We start from the raw sequence: 19,173 nt of genomic DNA, 5'->3' as shown, positions 1-19,173 counted from the left end.
GTCGGTCTCGCCGTCCCCTTGGTCGTGGCGCGCATGCGCAGGGGCCCGGGAAAGCGCGTGAAATGGCCACTCTCATCGATACTTAGGCCCTGCATTTGTGCGATAGCCTGCACCCATTCCTCGTGGAAGGCTAGCTTTGCAGTTCCTGCCGCCCAGATGTGGGAGTACTGATTGTTGGCATGTTCGTGGAGAAGGCACGTTTCGATGGCGATGGTGAGGGTGAGCTGCTTGACTTCCAGGAGCTGCTGGCAAAGGGAATTGAAGTGGATCCCGAAAACGATCTGATCATGGATCATTGAATCAGTAGTCGAGTCATAGTTACATGATTGCGCGAGAATGCGGAGATGGGTCAAAAAGGATTGAAAAGGTTCATCCTTACCTGCTGCTGGAAATCATACCGTTCAAAGCTCTCATTCACCTCAATGTCGCAGTGGCTGTCGAACTTCAGCAGGACCGTTTTAAATTTCGTCTTGTCTTCACCTTCAGCGAATATAAGGGAGTTGTAGATGTGGATGACGTGGTCCCCGGCTGTGGAGAGGGATAGTGCGATCTTCCTGGTGTTCGATGCAGCCTCGAGGTCGGTGGCTTCGAGATAGAGTTGGAACTTTTGTTTGAAGATCTTCCAATTTGCACTGAGGTTGCCGGCGATGCGGAGCTGGGGAGGAGGGTGGACGTTTTCCATGTCACCGGATGGCTGCTTGCTGGTCAACGCTGATTCACTCAAGGTCGTTCCGTCAATTTTCAGCATCACTCACTGGGACCATGATGTGTTAGGTAACTGGATCAATGTGGACTACACTTGATGCAGTATAGCGAGAGACAGACCTCCAACACTTGATAAGATCCAACACAATTTTATTTAACGTCTTAACTATTATACATGTTCAACTGTGGGTTGACACTACGCTGACTTGACTGGAGACCTAGTACTAGCCTGACCAGACTTACTAGCTACCACATGGTGTTTGCACTGGCTAGCTCATGGACTCTGACTGTCTCAGTGGCTGGGTCCAGACAGAGCGGGAAACCTAGTCATTCTCATATTTCTCACATATGTGTAAAAGGCCTTGGGGTTTTCCTTGATCCTACCCGTCAAAGATTTTTCATGCCCTCTCTTAGCTCTCCTAATCCCTTTCTTCAGTTCCCTCCTGGCTATCTTGTATCCCTCCAGCGCCCTGTCTGAACCTTGTTTCTTCAGCCTTACATAAGTCTCCTTCTTCCTCTTAACAAGACATTCAACCTCTCTTGTCAACCATGGTTCCCTCACTCGACCATCTCTTCCCTGCCTGACAGGGACATACATATCAAAGACACGCAGTACCTGTTCCTTGAACAAGTTCCACATTTCACTTGTGTCCTTCCCTGACAGCCTATCTTCCCAACTTCTGCACTTCAATTCTTGTCTGACAGCATTGTATTTACCCTTCCCCCAATTATAAACCTTGCCCTGTTGCACGCACCTATCCCTCTCCATAACTAAAGTGAAAGTCACAGAATTGTGGTCACTACCTCCAAAATGCTCCCCCACTAACAAATCTATCACCTGCCCTGGTTCATTACCAAGTACTAAATCCAATATGGCCTCCCCTCTGGTCGGACAATCTACATACTGTGTTAGAAAAGCTTCCTGGACACACTGCACAAACACTACCCCATCCAAACTATTTGATCTAAAGAGTTTCCACTCAATGTTTGGGAAGTTGAAGTCACCCATGACTACTACCCTGTGACTTCTGCACATATCCAAAATCTGTTTCCCAATCTGTTCCTCCACATCTCTGCTGCTATTGGGGGGCCTATAGAAAACTCCCAACAAGGTGACTGCTCCTTTCCTATTTCTAACTTCAACCCATATTACCTCAGTAGGCAGATCCCCCTCGTACTGCCTTTCTGCAGCTATTATACTATCTCTAATTAACAATGCCACCCCCCTCCCCCCACCCCTTTTACCATCCTCCCTAATCTTGTTGAAACATCTATAACCAGGGACCTCCAACAACCATTTCTGCCCCTCTTCTATCCAAGTTTCCGTGATGGCCACCACATCGTAGTCCCAAGTACCGATCCATGCCTTAAGTTCACCCACCTTATTCCTGATGCTTCTTGCATTAAAGTATACACACTTCAACCCATCTCCTTGTCTGCAAGTACTCTCCTTTGTCATTGTTACCTTCCCCACTGCATCACTACGTGCTTTGGCATCCTGACTATCGTCTACCTTAGTTGCTGGACTACAGATCCGGTTCCCATTCCCCTGCCAAATTAGCTGTTGTAGCTTACTGCAGGAAAAGTTTCGTCCCAGGAGGTTTATTGGTCATCTAAAACCACTGGAGCTCCAAGTGACCACATCACTCCGTTTCTAAGCCTCTCGCTCCTTCCAAGAGACATGACCAGGATTTCCCAGGGAGCAACACTGCGCTGTATCAATGAGGACACCAATGTGTTATGCGAGAGGGCAGGTGATTTGATAACAGGTGACCAACTCAAGACAGCCAGGCTGAGAGGTCCATGGGCGGATTTCCATGGGTGGGATCCTCCGTGTGCCGATGCCGAAATCGCAAAACGTGATTGGGCGGAGAATAAACTCCGACGCCAAAAACAGGATGCTCCGGCATCCCGAAAATGGTCTAAATGCATCGTTTGCCGCGAGACGTATCAGTACAGTAGGCATTCCATTAGTGGGCCTGACCCCCTATTTTCTGGGGCCTCCGAGATTTAGTGCCTCCGATGGGCTCAAAAGTCATAACCTGGCATCGTGGCTGCTGAGTGAGAGAGAGAGAGGAAGTAGGACACGGAGTGGAGTGACTGCTGGATGCTGGCCCGGACACCGGCATTGCTAGCTGGGAAGGGGGGCCCCATTCCAGGGCTGGGGAAAGGGGGTAACAGGCTGAGCAGCCAGGGTGCCCCCCTACAGTACTGGGGTGGTGCCATTACCAGTGGCCAACTTGCTGCACCCACCGACCACCCACTCCAGCCCAAGGTTCGACACAGTGGCACTGGCTGCATGAGTGCGCCCACCCCACCTGCCGCCACAGCCACCCCCCCCCCGCACGTCCCCCACAGCGCCCCACCCCCCTGCCCCAAACACCCCGCTCAACCGGCCGCCACTCACCAGGGGACCACCCAGGGCCATACCCACGGCAGTCCCCAGTGAGGGCAGTGCCAGCCAATGGTACCCCTGGCAGCAGGGATGGGTGCTGGGACCAGGGACCCCCATGGTGCCGGACACAGACGGAGCATGTCGCAGCAGAGCAGCCAGCAACGCAATAGGTTGCAGAGGGGCAGGAGGCAGCAGCAAAGGCTCTAGGGCCAGCTGTCCAACAGGCCGAGGAGGAGGAGGTGCCAAGGAGGTGCCGCATGAGGACTCATGTGAACCGGCACCGCCCGTCATTTGAGGACCTGCCGGAGCAGGCATGCTTTCGGAGACTCCGGCTGACCAGAGGGACAGTGCAACACATTTGTCAGATGATGGCACACCTGGCAGTGCGGGGGTATGGGGGAGGACGCCCATCTCCCGGTTAACGTCACCCTGTCAAGATGACGGTCACCCCGAACCTCTATTGTTATGGGCCAGTGTTTAGAGAGCCCCAAAGTGTGTCATGGAGTTCACCTGACCCACAACTTTTAATGGATTACGGTTATGGGGAACATATGGGCCCACTCTGCAGGCGTGTTGCAACAGAAATCTACAGTACTTTTAAATTAAAACAATGTTTATTTATGAAACCAGTGAACACTTTATAAACCCACAGTAAACAGCTTAACAACTATCTACACCAATAAATTCCCCAATGAATACAGTACTCTCTAAGTAACTTTTAATCTTTCCTTGCTACATCCATAAGACAAAATGAAACCCTCTTTCCAGAAAGATATCGGCCGATATTCTCCAGCAATTGGCGGGACAGCCCAACGTCAGCGCCAAGAGCGGCGCGAAACATTCTGGCGTCGGGCCGCCCGGAATTTGCGGAATCCTCTGCACTTCCGGGAGGTAGGCCACGGCCGGCGGTGTTGGCGCCACGCCAACCGGTGCCAAAATGCTGTCATGGGTTGGCGCATGTGCAGATCCGCCGGCGTGTTCCTGCGCATGCGCAGGGGGGTTCTTCTCTGCGCCATCCATGGCGGCGCCTTACAGAGGCTGGCGCGGAGGGAAAGAGTATCCTCACAGCACAGGCCCGCCCGGAAATCGGTGGGCCCTGATTGTGGGCCAGGCCATCCCCCTGCGCCCCTCCGCGGATTCTGCTAGCCGCCCTCCAAGCCTGGTCCCGCCGAGATGGACCATGTCCATTTCACGCCAGCGGGACTGGCCGGGAACGCACGGTTGCTCGGCCCATCGGCCTGAACCCCGCCCCCGCCCGTAAACCGGCGCTGGAGAATTCGGCAGTCGGCATTGAAGAGGTGGGGCGGGATTCACGCCGCCCACCGCCGATTCTCTGACCCGGCGTGGGGTCGGAGAATCCCGCCCATCAGGTTTAACTTCACTACTGAGAACAGTCACCACGTTGAAATCACCAAATCGACATTCATAAGCTTGCAGAGATTCATACACATCTTGCTGTGACTGCAGCTTCTCTAAGTCTAAAACAAAACTAAACACACCCTGTAGCTGCAAGCGCAAAGTGAAAGTAAAAGCAGACAGACAGCCCAGCTCCACCCACACTCTGACATCACTGATAAACACCCATTTCTTAAAGGTACTCTCTCATAACACTGGGCAACGGGATCCCTCCAGTCGGCAAGTGGGAACCTGACCGAGATCTCACAGAATTCAGTGAACAGGTGCATCTGTGCCGTCACGGAGGCCCTACATGCCCAGGCTGATCAATACATCCATTTCCATGTGGACCGAGCCCACCATGCTGCCCGAGCAGCGGGGTTGGCAGCCATCCGTGGGATGCCCCGGATCCAGGGGGTGATCAACGGGATGCATGTCACCCTATAGGCACCGCGGATAACAGGCCGCTGTACACAAAATGAAAGGGGTACCACTCAAAGAACATACAGCTGATCTGTGACCATCAGCTGCGCATCGTACACCACTGCGCCCGATACCCAGGCAATGTGCACAACACCTTCAGGGGTACGGATACCACATACCAAGTCAGCCCCTGAAGCCTCTCCACCACCTGCCCCTGCCAGTCCTGGAGGCCCACTCTGGTCTTGACCAGGGACTGCATGCTCGTAGCCACAGAGCACAGCGAGTGGAATATTGCCATCTGGGACTGCACCATACCACGCTGCGCCTGTGCCACCATCCTGTGGGTTTTTGCCACATCAGTCAGTGACTGGGCCACCTCATGCAGTGTCTGCGCAATGCCAGCCAGTGCCGTGGCAATGCCGCCGACGTTCCCAACCGTGGCCTGCTTTGACTGGGTCAGACCGAGGAGCACCACTGTAATGTCCAGGTGTCTCTAGCACCTGGCTTCCTGTGGGAGGGGTCTTGTCCTGGGCCTCGCCCACCGCCTGCAAAGAATTTCCCAGGCCTTGGACATGCTGATCCAAAGCCGAAACCGTCGCCACCATTGCCTGGGTGGCACGCATGGTCCGACGCATGCAGCCCAGGGATTGGTGGATCAAGTGGCCAGGGCACCCGGCCATAGCAAATGGCATGGGTGCTGGCATGTGGGGCAGGGTGGGAGTTTGACTGAGTTAGTGCCAGGGGCACGGAGCAGCCAACTCACCCTGACCGCCGAGGCAGTCGTGGAGTTTCTTGCGGCATTGCATTACCGTCTGGACGATGTTGCCCTTGGCGCTGACCGCCTCTGCCACCTGTGCCCTGGCACGGCAAATGGCGGCGCCTGGCTGCCTTCCTCCCAGTCCGGGATATAAGGTCATCCTTCTCTCCTCCACGGCATACAGGAGGGTCTCCAGCTTAGCGTCGCTGAACCGTGGCGCAGCTCTCCTTCCAGTCATCTCGTTAACTGGGACGGTGTGTGTGGGAAGGGAAGGAACGTTTAAGTGCGGCTGCGGCTTGTGAGCCTCCCGAGTGCCAATCACGGACCCGATGAATCCAGCACCATTTTCCATGGAATTGATTGCGGTCCACGTGGCGACGGTGCTAGCCCATTTAAAGCAGCTGAATCGGTGCGGGTGTTGCACAGATTTTTCTGTTGTAAAACGCCACACATCCTCCGCTGGAGTCAACACTTCGCCTCAGAAACGGAACGGACAATCTAGCCCCATATGTCTCGGGTGTCATTGAAAGGATTCTATTCATTCCCCGTCCAAATAGTCTGTGACCACAGGAAGTTTTCTATTCACGTCTGTGTGAGATTTCCACTCAGCAGTCACAACACATGTGTTTTCAGATGACACTATGTTCATCAACATCCCCAGGTAAATGGTTGGATCCACGGAGACAGGAATAACCCTCTCCGGATCTTGCTGTGATGCCGGTCAGGAACCCCCAGAGTGAGGCCAAGGATAGTTCCACAAGGGTCATGTGACGGTCGCACATGAGTTGGACGTTCAGAGATTGGAGCCCTTTCCTGTTGACGTAGGTCCTGTTGTTGAGGTCCCGGTGAGCGCAAGGCGACATGCATGCCATCTATTAGCCCCTGGATCTGGAGCATCAGCAGCACGGTACCATAGTAGTTACCACAGTTGCTTCACAGCTCCAGGTCCCAGGTTCGATTCCCAGTTTGGATCACTGCCTGTGCGGAATCTGCACGTTCTCCCGTGTCTGCGTGGGTTTGCTCCGGGTGCTCCGGTTTACTCCAACAATCCAAAGATGTGCAGGTTAGGGAGGGGGAGACATCGTGCTAAATTGCCCTGAGTGTCCAAAGGGGTTGGGTGCAGGTGTGGGCTTGGGTAGGGTGCTCATTCCGAGGGCTCGTGCAGACTCGATGGGCAGAGTGGCCTCCTTCTGCACTGTAAATTCTATGATTCATCCGGCGATGACGGAGTATCCTGTTGCCCGGGCATCCTGCTGGGCTTGGTCCATGTCAAAGTTTATATAGTTCGCTGCTTGGGCAGACAGGGCATCTGTGACCTCACGGATTGTGGGCTATGGCTTGTGAGATGCAGCACAAGTCCCCGCTCGAGACCTGGAAAGATCCTGAGGCGTAAAACTTCAGGGCTGCAGTGACATTGATGGCCACTGGGAGCAGGTATCCTCGTCCATGTGTTGCCAAGTCCACACAAACACGGCACAGGTGCCACACCATTGTTAGGTTCTGGCTACTGTTGAGTAAAGGAGACAAGAGTTCTGCTTCTCCCAAAACTCCCTTTATTTCCTTTGATCGCACTCCACACAATATTCCATCCCATCACAAAGGAGACAAGGTAGGGTGGCATGTGGTGCAGTGGTTAGCACTGGGACTGCTTAGGGCAGCACGGTGGCCTAGTGGTTAGCACAACCGCCTCACGGCGCTGAGGTCCCAGGTTCGATCCCGGCTCTGGGTCACTGTCCATGTGGAGTTTGCACGTTCTCCCCGTGTCTGCGTGGGTTTCGCCCCCACAACCCAAAAATGTGCAGAGTAGATAGATTGGCCACGCTAAAATTGCCCCTTAATTGGAAAAAATTATTGGCTGATCTAAATTTATAAAAAAAAAGAAAAAAAAAAGAAAAAAAAGCACTGGGACTGCGGCGCTGAGGACCTGGGTTCAAATCCCAGCCCTGGGTCATTGTCCGTGTAGAGTTTGTACATTCTCCCCATGTCTGCGTAGATTTCACCCCCATAACCCAAAGACGTGCAGGTTAGGTGGATTGGCCATGCTAAATTGCCCCTTACTTGGAGAAAAAATAATTGGGTCCTCTAAATTTATAAAAAATAAAAAAAAATAAAAGGAGACAGGGGGCTGGATTCTCCGCCCCGCCGCGCCACATTTCTGCCTCGACCTGCCAGCGAGACTCTCCGTTACGCCAGCCGGTCAATGGGGTTTCCCATTGTGGGGCAGCCGCACACCGTCGGGAAACCCCCGGGCGCCGGCAAAACGGAGAATCCCGCCAGCGGAGAATCCCACCCAAGAGTTCTGCTTTTCCCCAAAATCCCTTTATTTTCTTCCTCCACATAATACTCCATTACAAGAACAAGTGCCACCTGCAACTCCTTTACATATCAGTGTCTTTATTGGACACTTAACATCAAATTGATATGCAATTGGAAGGTCTCTTAACCCGTTCCAAACAACCATCTCCTTGTTGAGGTGGAGTCTCCTGTGGCACAGGCTGCCATGATCTGTTTGAAAGACCAACCTGTACACTTTGGGTCATTGCAACCTCCCCCTCTTGGTCCCTCCCTGGCCTGATGATCGGCTGTGTCCTGAGGGTCTGGGGGCGCCCTGAAGATGGGCCACAGCCTCGTGCCACTGTCGACACTGCTGCCGCTGCCTTCTCCAGCATCTGGCCTACCAGCAGCACTATGAGGGTAGCTTCCACGGGGTCCAATATATCATCTGTTCCGTGTTATATCTGTAAGGATTAGGCATAGGTGTGAGACTGACGACCAGCGGTGTCTTCCATCCCGGGACCCTCCATTCCCTCATTTCACTGAACTACGATTGCCAATTCCCTATTAGCAATAGCCTTCAGTTATTGGTGGTCGATGGTGACGTGTTAGGCAGGTTGGGTCGACGTGGGCTGCACTTGATGCAGTGTAGCGAGAGACAGACCTCTAACACTGGAGAAGATCCAACACAATTGTATTCAACGTATTAACTAACGTACATGCTCAGCTGTGGGTTGACACTATACTGAACTGACTGGAGACCTAATACTAGCCTGACCAGACTTCCTAGCTACCGCGTGGTGTTTGCATTGGCTAGCTCATGGACTCTGACTGTCTCAGTGGCTGGGTCCAGAGAGAGCGGGAAACCCAGGGCGCGATTCTCTGCCAGCTGCGCCCAGACACGGCAAATGGAGGCGCCTAGCGGCCTTCCTCCCGGGCCGGGATACAGGCAGCATGGTAGCACAAGTGGATAGCACTGTGGCTTCACAGCGCCAGGGTCCCAGGTTTGATTTCCCACTGGGTCACTGTCTGTGGGGAGTCTGCACGTTCTCCCAGTGTCTGCGTGGGTTTCCTCCGGGTGCTCCGGTTTCCTCCCACAGTCCAAAGACGTGCAGATTAGATGGACTGGCCATGATAAATTGCCCTGAGTGACCAAAAAGGTTAGGAGGGGTTTTGGGTTATGGGGATAGGGTGGAAGTGAGGACTTAAGTGGTGTAGTGATCTGCATATCTGTGTATATATACACACAAGGGGTCAATGTAAATGCAATACATTGGGGGGGGGGGGGGAGACACAGGATCTGCGGCTGCGGCATGTGAGCCTCATGTGTGTCAATCATGGACCAGCGAATCCGGCACCGTTTTCCATGGAATTGATTGCGTTCCACGTGGCAATGCTGCTAGCCTATTTAATGTAGCTGAATCGGTGTCCGTGTTGTGCCGTATTTCCTGTTGTAAAACGCCACTGTTCCACGCCGACGTCAGCATTTAGTGTCAAAATCGGATAATCTAGCCCATAGACAAAGGCATCGGGTGAAGCATACAGGAGTGCAGTACTACTCAGTGGAGAAGGTGTGAAGAGATCAGATCAATCCGTAAGAGGGTAATTTAGGTGTCTGGTAACAGCAGGGAAGATGCTGTTTTAAAACCTGTGTTCTCAGTCTTTTGTATCTCCTGCCCGATGGAAGAAGTTGGAAGAGTGAATAAGCCGGGTGGGAGGGGCCTTTGATTATGCTGTCCGTTTTCCCAAGGCAGCGGGAGGTATCGACAGAGTCAATGGATGCGAGACGGATTCACGTGATGGACTGGGCTATGTTCACGACTCTTACAGTCGCTTCTTATGGGGGGCGGTGTTTGCTAGTGCTGTTGGGAAGGGTTTAAACTAACGTGGGGATGGGAACCAATGCAGGAAGTCGGTGGGAAGTAAAACGGGGCCAAACAAATAGCAGTAAGGGGGAAAGTGTAAGGCAGAGAAGTCACAGTCAAAAATCAAAAAGGGCCACAGTACAGGGTACAGTGACTGAGGAGAGCTCAGTGAATAGGTCCAATAATAATAAAAGGAATAAATTGGGAAGTAAAAACATAAATGGAAAGGAAGGCAGCAGGTTATTACATGAAGATATGGGTTCAATGATAAGGAAAATTAGGAGAAAAGTTAAAAGGAAAAATAACTTAGGAGAGGTTACTACTGATAGAGGTGTTAAGATTCAAAACGGATAAAAGCCAACATAAGGGTACTTTACCTGAATGCTCGAAGTATTCGGAATAAGGTAAATGAGTTGATGGCGCAAATCATCGTGAATGACTATGATTTAATGGCCATTACTGAAACATTGTTAAAGGATGGTCATGACTGGGAGTTAAATATCCAAGGGTATCAAACTATTCGGTGGGACAGAGTGGATGGTAAAGGGAGGTGGTGTAGCTCTGTTATTTAAGGATGACATCCGGGCAGTAGTGAGGGGTGGCATCGTTGCTATGGAGGATAAGATTGAATCCTTTTGGGTGGAAATCAGGAATAGCAAGGCAAAAAATTCACTGATTGGAGTAGTCTATAGGCCACCAAATAATAACATTACAGTGGGACGGGCAATAAACAAAGAAATAACTGATGCATGTAGAAATGGTACAGCAGTTATCATGGGGGGTTTTAATCTACATGTCGATTGGTTTAACCAGATCGGTCAAGGCAGCCTTGAGGAGGAGTTTATAGAATGTATCCGCGATAGTTTCCTAGAACAGTATGTAATGGAACCTACAAAGAACAAGCGATCCTAGATCTGGTCCTGTGTAATGAGACAGGATTGATTAATGATCTCATAGTTAGGGATCCTCTCGGAAGGAGTGATCACAATATGGTGGAATTTAAAATACAGGTGGAGGGTGAGAAGGTAAAATCAAACACTAGTGTTTTGTGCTTAAACAAAGGAGATTACAATGGGATGAGAGAAGAGCTGGCTAAGGTAGACTGGGATCAAAGACTTTATGGTGAAACAGTTGAGGAACAGTGGAGAATCTTCCAAGTGATTTTTCACAATGCCCAGCAAAAGTTTATACCAACAAAAAGGAAGGATGGGAGAAGGAGGGAAAATAGAACATAGAACATACAGTGCAGAAGGAGGCCATTCTGCCCATCGAGTCTGCACTGACCCACTTAAGCCCTCACTTCTACCCTATCCCCATAACCCAATAACCCCTCCTACCCTTTTTGGTCACTAAGAGCAATTTATCATGGTCAATCCACCTAACCTGCATGTCTTTTGACTGTGGGAGGAAACCGGAGCACCCGGAGGAAACCCACGCAGACAAGGGGAGAACGTGCAGACTCCGCACAGACAGTGACCCAGCAGGGAATTGAACCTGGGACCCTGGCGCTGTGAAGCCACAGTGCTATCCACTTGTGCTACCGTGCTGGATATCTAAGGAAATAAGGGAGAGTATCAAATTGAAGGAAAAAGCATACAAAGTGGCAAATATTAGTGGGAGACTAGAGGATTGGGAAATCTTTAGTGGGCAACAGAAAGCTACCAAAAAAAGCTATAGAGAAGAGTAAGATAGGTGAGAAGGGAGGTGTAATAATGGGAGTTGTGGAAATGGCTGAGGAACTGAACAGTTTTTTTGGGTACCGTGTTCTTCACGGTAGAAGACACAAATAAACATGCCAGTGACTGATGGAAATGAGGCTATGACAGGTGAGGACCTTGAGACGATTGTTATCACTAAGGAAGTAGTGATGGGCAAGCTAATGGGGCTAAAGTTAGACAAGACTCCTGGCCCTGATGGAATGTATCCCAGAGTACTAAAAGAGATAGCTAGGGAAATTGCAAATGCACTCGTGATAATTTACCAAAATTCGCTAGACTCTGGGGTGGTCCCGGCGGATTGGAAAATAGCAAATGTGACACCACTGTTTAAAAAAGAAGGTAGAAAGCGGGTAATTATAGGCCAGTGAGCTTAACTTCAGTAGTAGGGAAGGTGCTGGAATCTATGATCAAACCTCCCCAGTCTTAAACTCCATCCCTCCAGCAATGAAGGACAAAACTCCATTTGCCGCCTTAATCATCTGTTGCATCTGTAAACCAACCTATTTGCGAATCAAGCACCAGGACACCCAGGGCCTTCTGCACAGAAGCATGTTTTAATATTCTATCATTCAGATGACAATCCCTTTTGTTATTCCTACCAAAATGGCTAACCTCACATTTGTCAACATTGTATTCCATCTGCCAGATCCTAGCCCATTCACTTAAACTATCCAAATCTCTCTGCAGACTTCCAGTATCCTCTGCACTTTTTGATTTACCACTCATCTTAGTACTGCCTGCAAACTTGGACACATTGCCCTTGGTCCCCAACTCCAAATCATTGATACAAATTGTGAACAATTGTGAGCCAACACTGATCCCTGAGGGACATCGGTTAATTAATAGAAAGCAAAAAGAGTGGGGATTGCCAACTAGAGAAACACCCATTAATCCCTACTCTTTTTGCTTTCTATTAATTAACCAATCCTCTATCCATGCTACTACTTTACCCTTAAACGCCATGCATCTTTGGGCTGGACAGTTACCAAACCAGGCTATGATACAGCCAGATTGGATGCTTTCTATAGAAATAAAGCTGGAACCAAATGGAAGGTCAATGATAGGGTGGGATTCGGGAGAATTGAACCCAAATTTCAAATCAGATTAATATTTGATTTTTCTACAAATCAAGTATTCATCCTAAAAGTAACAAAGACAAACAGTGGGATTCCCCATTCCTGAGACACCGGCGCACGATTAGTGGAGCTCCACGACAGCAAAACTGGTGCAGCACCTGGACTGATTCAGTGACCGTTAAGGGGCTAGCACGGGCGTCACATGGAACACAATCGATTACAATGAAAAACGATGCCGGATTCGCGGGGTCCGAGATTGACACTCAGGAGGCTGACGAGCTGCAGTTGCATTACCACACTTCATTCCCAACATACACCATCCCAGACAACAAGATGGCTGTGAGGAGAGTGGCACCAAGATTCACCGACGCCGAGCTGGAGATCCTTGTGGTTGACACGTGTGGTAAGCCCCACCCCATACCATCCTCACTCTCACCCCCACACCATCCTCGCACACCACTCTCGCCCTCACCCCAATACCCCCACCAACCTCACTCCCTCCCCGGTCCGCGATCTAATCATGCATCTTGCCTTGTGTCTTGCAGGGCATGCTGGTGATGGGGCGGGTCCATCTGATGTCCCCCGCCCCCAGCCACAGCCCCCCCGCAGTGAGCCACGCACTTCCCTCCTACACCACTCTCACCATCACAACCAACACCACCTGCATCCCTACCAACTTCACACTCCTCTTCCCTTTCTCTCTCTCTCTCTCTCTCTCTCTCTGCCCCCCCCCCCCCCCCCCCCCCCCCCCCCGCCCTCCCCTCCCCGCCACTATCAAATCATGCATCTTGTCTTGTATCTTGCAGGATCTGCTGGTGATGGGGCAGGTCCATCTGGTATCAGATGGAGCACAGCAGCACCTTGGACCCCCCCCCCCCCCCCCCCGATCCTGGCAAATTTGGTGGGCAGCCGGCAGAACAGGGCGCCACCATGCCACCTGTGACACCCGAACAGCAGTCGGGCCCATTTAGGCCGGGTCGCCCCAGAAGACGGCCACTAACGGGGATCCAGGTCATCGGACGGGAATCACAGCAGGCCGCCTCCACTCCTGCTGTCCTGTCTGGGGATCCACCATGACATAGCATTAGGGTCCGTAAGGCTGGAAAGTTGGACACCAGTTAAGTTGGCACGGGTGCAGGGCACAGTTTAGTGATGGGGTAAGGGCAAAAATCTGTATTTACGTTGTCACATTAAAGACCCGTTCACACTGTTACAAATTGTCTCGGTGCTGTGTCAGATGGATGAGAGGGGTGAGCTGATCTGAGCTGACCAGAGAGGGGGTGCGGGGAATGGGCGGCTGTGCTCCCCACCCTATCCCCCCCGACCGTGCGCACCACTATCACCCCAGGGATTCAATGGCACCATGCGATGGAATGGCCAGCTCGCATGTCGGGATCACCCATGTGGATGGTGGAAAGTGTTTCTATGGGCAAAAGTCAGACGTTGTTAAACGATGCGGAGTACCAGAGCTCAATCGCAGAATGGCCTCATCCTCCTCTTCCAGAACATCGCCCCACTGCTGCGCTACTTTGTGGGGATGCAGCAGGTCGCCATGATGTGTGCGACCCTCTCAGCATCATATTGGAGGGCCCCTCCAGAGCACTCAAGGCACCTGTACCGCATCTTCAGGAGGCCGAAACACCACTCGATCACGCTCCTCGCAGCGGCATGGGCGTTGTTGTAGTGAGTCTCTGCATCGGTCTGTGGCTTCCGGATAGGTATCATTAGCCACGGCCGCAGCAGATAACCCCTATCAACCAGGTGCCAACCCCCAGCTGGGCGGTGGGGGCATCTTGAACATGTCAGGAATCGTCGAGTGTGCCAGGATGAAGGAATAGTACACACTGCCCGGGTATCGGGCGCAGACGTGCATGATGCGCAGCTGATGGTCAGATGTTAGCTGTGCGTTCATCAAGTGGAATCCCTATTGGTTTGTGTAAAGCAGTCTATCATCTGGAGGTACTCATTGGGGGACATGCAACCCATCGATCACCCCCTGGACCAGGGGCATGTCAGCAATGCCGGCGAACCCACTGCCCGGGCATCCTGGTCCCATTGTTGCCCGGCATCGTGGGGCCTCTGGCCCCGGTACCCGCCCCTAATGCCAGTGGTACCATTGACTTGCACTGCTTATGCCAGCAGTACGCTCTGCAGCACCTGTTCGTCACCCCTGTAGGCTGCCATGGGCGTTGCCCCAGGTGGGCAGCCTGATGTCCCACTAGCAGGTAGCAACCAGGTGGGGTATGGCAGAAGGTGGGATGGGACGGTGGAGCAGCCATACGGTTGGTGTCACTCTGCGGAATCAAGGCCAAGGTGGGGGTTCACTGGGGTGCGCAGCAGGATGGCTGCCTTGAAGGCCACATCAATGGCGGTCCATGCCTGGACACGTCCTAGACCCGTTGGGGGAGTGGTCAGGGGTTACGCTGGCCTCTTAGCCCATTCTCCCTTATTCCCCCCGGGGAGAATACTGGGCCAGACCCACTAATGATATGTAAACGCTGTTTACTGTACATGGGTTCCAGATTACATTTCCAAAGTGACAGACTGTTGCGATTTGGCGTCAAATCGACACCCGCCACGGTTTCTGCGTCAGAACCTATTCTCTGCCCAATCGTGTTTCCCGATTTTGGTGTAAGCCAACGGAGAATCCCACCCAATATCCTTGTAATGGCTTTCACCAAACATCGGGATGAGTGCTCAGAATTTAATGTGATTCTGATCATCTGTCAGGATCACAAGTGATTTACTTTCAGATCCTGAAGTTCTCGTTCTCCTTCACTTGTATCGTTACTGTTTCACCCACTGTGCCTTGTTCATTGGTAGAAAGTTCTGAGACCTCAATCTCAAATGCTAACCGTTTCTTTCCATTGATGCTGCCTGTCCGAGGAAATGTTTTCAGAATTTCCTGTTTTTACTTTGGAATTTTAACTGTGTTGCTGAGGAGAGAGTTCTGCACAAACCTGGACACCAGAGTGCAAGCTGTCTCCCAAAACCTAGAAACCAAATGTTTAGAGATAAACAATCGAACGTCTTCAGTCTAAACATTTAAATTAAATCAGGAAAGAGTGTTCAAGCATTTAGTGGAGCACTTTGTAAACCTGATTGGACACCACACTGGATTCACAATGAATGTTGTTGCACGTTTTACTTGAGTGTATTACGCGTTTATTGGAGTGTATTAACACGCCTCCATTTAAAGGCCGTGTGCTTAACACTGCTACAGCTCTGTGTGTGTATTTTCAGCTCGGAGTCGCCAGGTGCCGTATTTAGACACCTCACAAGTATTTCAAGGTCAGGTTCAAAGTAATAAAACTATACACCGATTAGTAAGTTCAAACGATTAATATTTATTATACAAATATAATAAATACGCATGCATACGCTAAAGACTAATACTTATTTCTACTATTAAACGACTAAGTACTTATCTAAGTAGGAACCAGCAAGGTCAGGGGACAAGGCCTTTGTTCCTTCCTGGGCTGCACCTTCTGTTCGCTAATAGTCGAATAATGTATAAGCGATGCCGGGTTCACGTAGCGAGCGTCGTTTGGCACTTACTGAACGATGGCTGGTGCTCAACGGCTGGTGATGGGAGACAGGATCAACGGCTGGAGTCGGAGTCAGGATACAACAGCAGATCTGGGCCGGAGTCAAAGCAGCAGTCCAAGCCGGAGCACAAAAACAGACAGAACCATGTGCGGGGTCTACCTTTATAGGTCCCCCAATGTCTGTGCCTTTTCGGGGCGGGCCTTTACCTGCCATGTATCGATTGGGTCATTTCCCAATCGATATCTTACAAATCCCCCAATCTGAGGGTTTCTTCTCGATGGGTGGGGCGGTCTCTAGGGTCTTTTGTGATGGATACTTCTGGTGCCGTTTCATCTGGGCGTCCACTCAAAGTATCCATTCAAACCCAAATGTTGCTATTGTGTGTGCCCAGATCTGGATTGCCTCATTACTATGCAAAGCGTTTTGCTATTTACACCTTTGGTTGAGATCTTTCACCTGGCCATAAACTAGTTTTGATACGTGCAGAATGCTAATTAGCCTTTGCAGACTGCTTGTCCTGGCTAAGACTGTTTTCTCCCTACAGTCTTAGCAGTTCTCCATTTTGTTAGCCCAGTGTCCATCTTAGGTGGCTACAATGTGGAGTCAGATCAAAGTGGTGTGAGGCGAACCACCTTTTGCAATAACCCAGAATCATGTTCTGAGTCAAGATTTATACCACGAGGATCGGGTGGGTTTGAAGAGAAAATCACACAACACCAACAATAAACTTGCAGCTGTTCAACTGCTCTCCAATTCTAATATTAGCAATTATTTAACATTGCAATTTGCACGGAAAGGTACAGAAAATATTGAACCAAACCAGTCTTGGAATAGTGAACATTTTGTTGGTACAGCTATTGACCTTTACATAACTCTGCCAAATCTATTCAAAATATTATAATGATACTGAAACTATTGCTAATTGTCCCTAATCTATTAAACTCTGTTCAATTAGAATCACCATTGTCTGATTGTATAAATCAGAAAGACAAACTGATTCAACTCACAGGGAACGCTGCATTAAAACTAAACGATGCTCGCTATGCAATGCTACTTACCAACAGAATCCTGGAGGATTGTAATGAGGGAATTTCAGTCGGGTAAGTGTTAACAGCTTGAAGTGGAGAAAATTGTTTAAAAGGTGATGGTTCAATAAGGACACTCTTCAGAAATTTCTGATTTGTGTTTTTCTGTGGGCTTTGTGACCCCACCGTCAGGTTCAAATAAGAGTTACGAAACCTACATTCTGTGTGGAGCTGTTACCCGACTGAGATTTTTCCTGATATATCGCCCGGAGTCTCGAGAGGGTTAAACAACGAAGGTTTATTTAGGCAAACAAAAGTAAAGACTGCAATGCAGCACAGAATTCCCAGCCAGGACTACCATTCATGCCAGTCCTGATCCCGGCCGGTTTTTAAGTACCTGCTTCCGGAATCCCAGTTGCTGGCTTCCGCCCCTCAGCGGGAGAGCTCATATTCTATGTCTCCCACGGAGAGATCAATTTGGTCATTGATGTGACCATCAATTCACTAGAGACACGATTGGAAGTAAACTGTGGTTTTAATAGTCTTACAACTGAGCCTGCCTGCGACCAGAAGAACTGAGGGTAGGCTCACGGCTGCAGCACTTTATATTTCCGGTAGTGTGTGGGGCCATGGGCGGAGCCATGGGCGGAGCCAAGGGTGGAGCCCTGTACAAGCTCCTCATCTCCCCCTATGGGCAGAGCCGCGCAACGGCTCACATACAGAGCCCACAAGGACATAATACAATGCAATGCAATACAGTGTGAATTACAATACAGTATGAATTCATCACATTTACCCCCTGTAAAAAAATCAAGTCCGGTGGGGGTGGCGGGTCTACAAATTGAGCCGGTCCGGTGGCCGAGTCGTCCTTTGGGATCGGCTGAGCACCGGGGTTGCAGCCTCTTCGGGTGGCTGGGTGGTGACGATCGGTGTAGGTATGAGGGTGGACTCCGGGGGTGTTTCGGCCTGAGCTTCATTCCTGACCGGTGCGACGGGCGACGGGGCAGCGCAGGAAACCTATAGGCGCGGGGGCACCGAGCATGGGCAGGGAACCTATAGGCGCAGGGGCGCAGGGTGTGGGGGGTTGGGTGGGGTGTAGTGTGATGGGTACCTCGGCGGTGGTGGTGGTGGTGGATCCTGCAGGCGCCAGGTCCCGGAGGGAAACGGTGTCCTGACGGCCGTCGGGGTATTCAATAAAGGCGTATTGGGGGTTCGAATGAAGCAGTAGCACTCTCTCTACTAGCGGGTCTGTTTTGTGTGTCCGGACGTGCTTCCGGAGGGGAACCGGGCCCGGTGTCCTCAACCAGGATGGGAGTGAAGCCCCCGTGGTAGTGCCCCAGGTCAGGATGTACGAAGCTCTCGGTGCTCCCGGAGTCGAAGAGGCACGGTGTCCTGTACCCGTTGATTTTAACGGACATCATCGAGCTCTGGAGGTGCTTCGGACGCGACTGGTCCAGCGTGACCGCGTTGAGTTGCGGGTAGTCGGCGGCTCGATCAGCAGTGCTGGAGTGGCCCTGTGATGACTGTCTGCTGGGGTCGTAGTCGTCGAGGTGAGGTTTGGTTGATGGCCAAGATGGCGGCCCCCGTTGATCGCATGTGGCGGGTGATGAAGAAGATGGCGTCCAAGATGGCCTCCCCCGTGGGTCGTATGTGGCGGGCAGCGAGGAAGATGGCATCCAAGATGGCGGCCCCCAGGACTCGCACATGGCCAGCCGCGTGGGGGAGGATTGCCAAGACGGCGGCCCCCATGAGTTGCACGTGTCGGGCGGCGGCGGAGTCGGCAGACGCGCTGCAGCATTACGGGGTCTGCTGGCCTGCGAGTTTGGGAGGCGAGTGCTCTGGACTGCAGTGGAGTTAGAAAGTTTCAATTTTGCCAGGCAGACTCGGGCATAGTGTCCTTTGCGACCGCAGCTGCTGCAGGTCACGTTGTGGGCCGGGCATTGCTGCCGTGGGTGTTGGGACTGGCCACAAAACTGGCATGCTGGTGCTCC

General features: G+C 51.4%; 1 protein-coding gene across 1 annotated transcript in view; it reads left to right on the top strand.

Moving 5' to 3' along the window:
• LOC119971421 (adhesion G-protein coupled receptor G2-like) overlaps positions 1-19,173 on the top strand; it is a 271,187-nt gene that overhangs the window by 38,951 nt on the left and 213,063 nt on the right. The window contains exon 2 of the mRNA XM_038806912.1: positions 17,113-17,257. Within this exon, the coding sequence (XP_038662840.1) occupies positions 17,113-17,257 (145 nt within the window). The remainder of the gene's footprint in view (positions 1-17,112; positions 17,258-19,173) is intronic.

Source organism: Scyliorhinus canicula, chromosome 9, assembly GCF_902713615.1.
Source record: "Scyliorhinus canicula chromosome 9, sScyCan1.1, whole genome shotgun sequence".
Classification (NCBI taxonomy): Eukaryota; Metazoa; Chordata; class Chondrichthyes; order Carcharhiniformes; family Scyliorhinidae; genus Scyliorhinus; species Scyliorhinus canicula.
The sequence above is the reverse complement of the archived record's forward strand: the minus strand, read 5'-3'. Positions and strand labels throughout refer to the sequence as shown.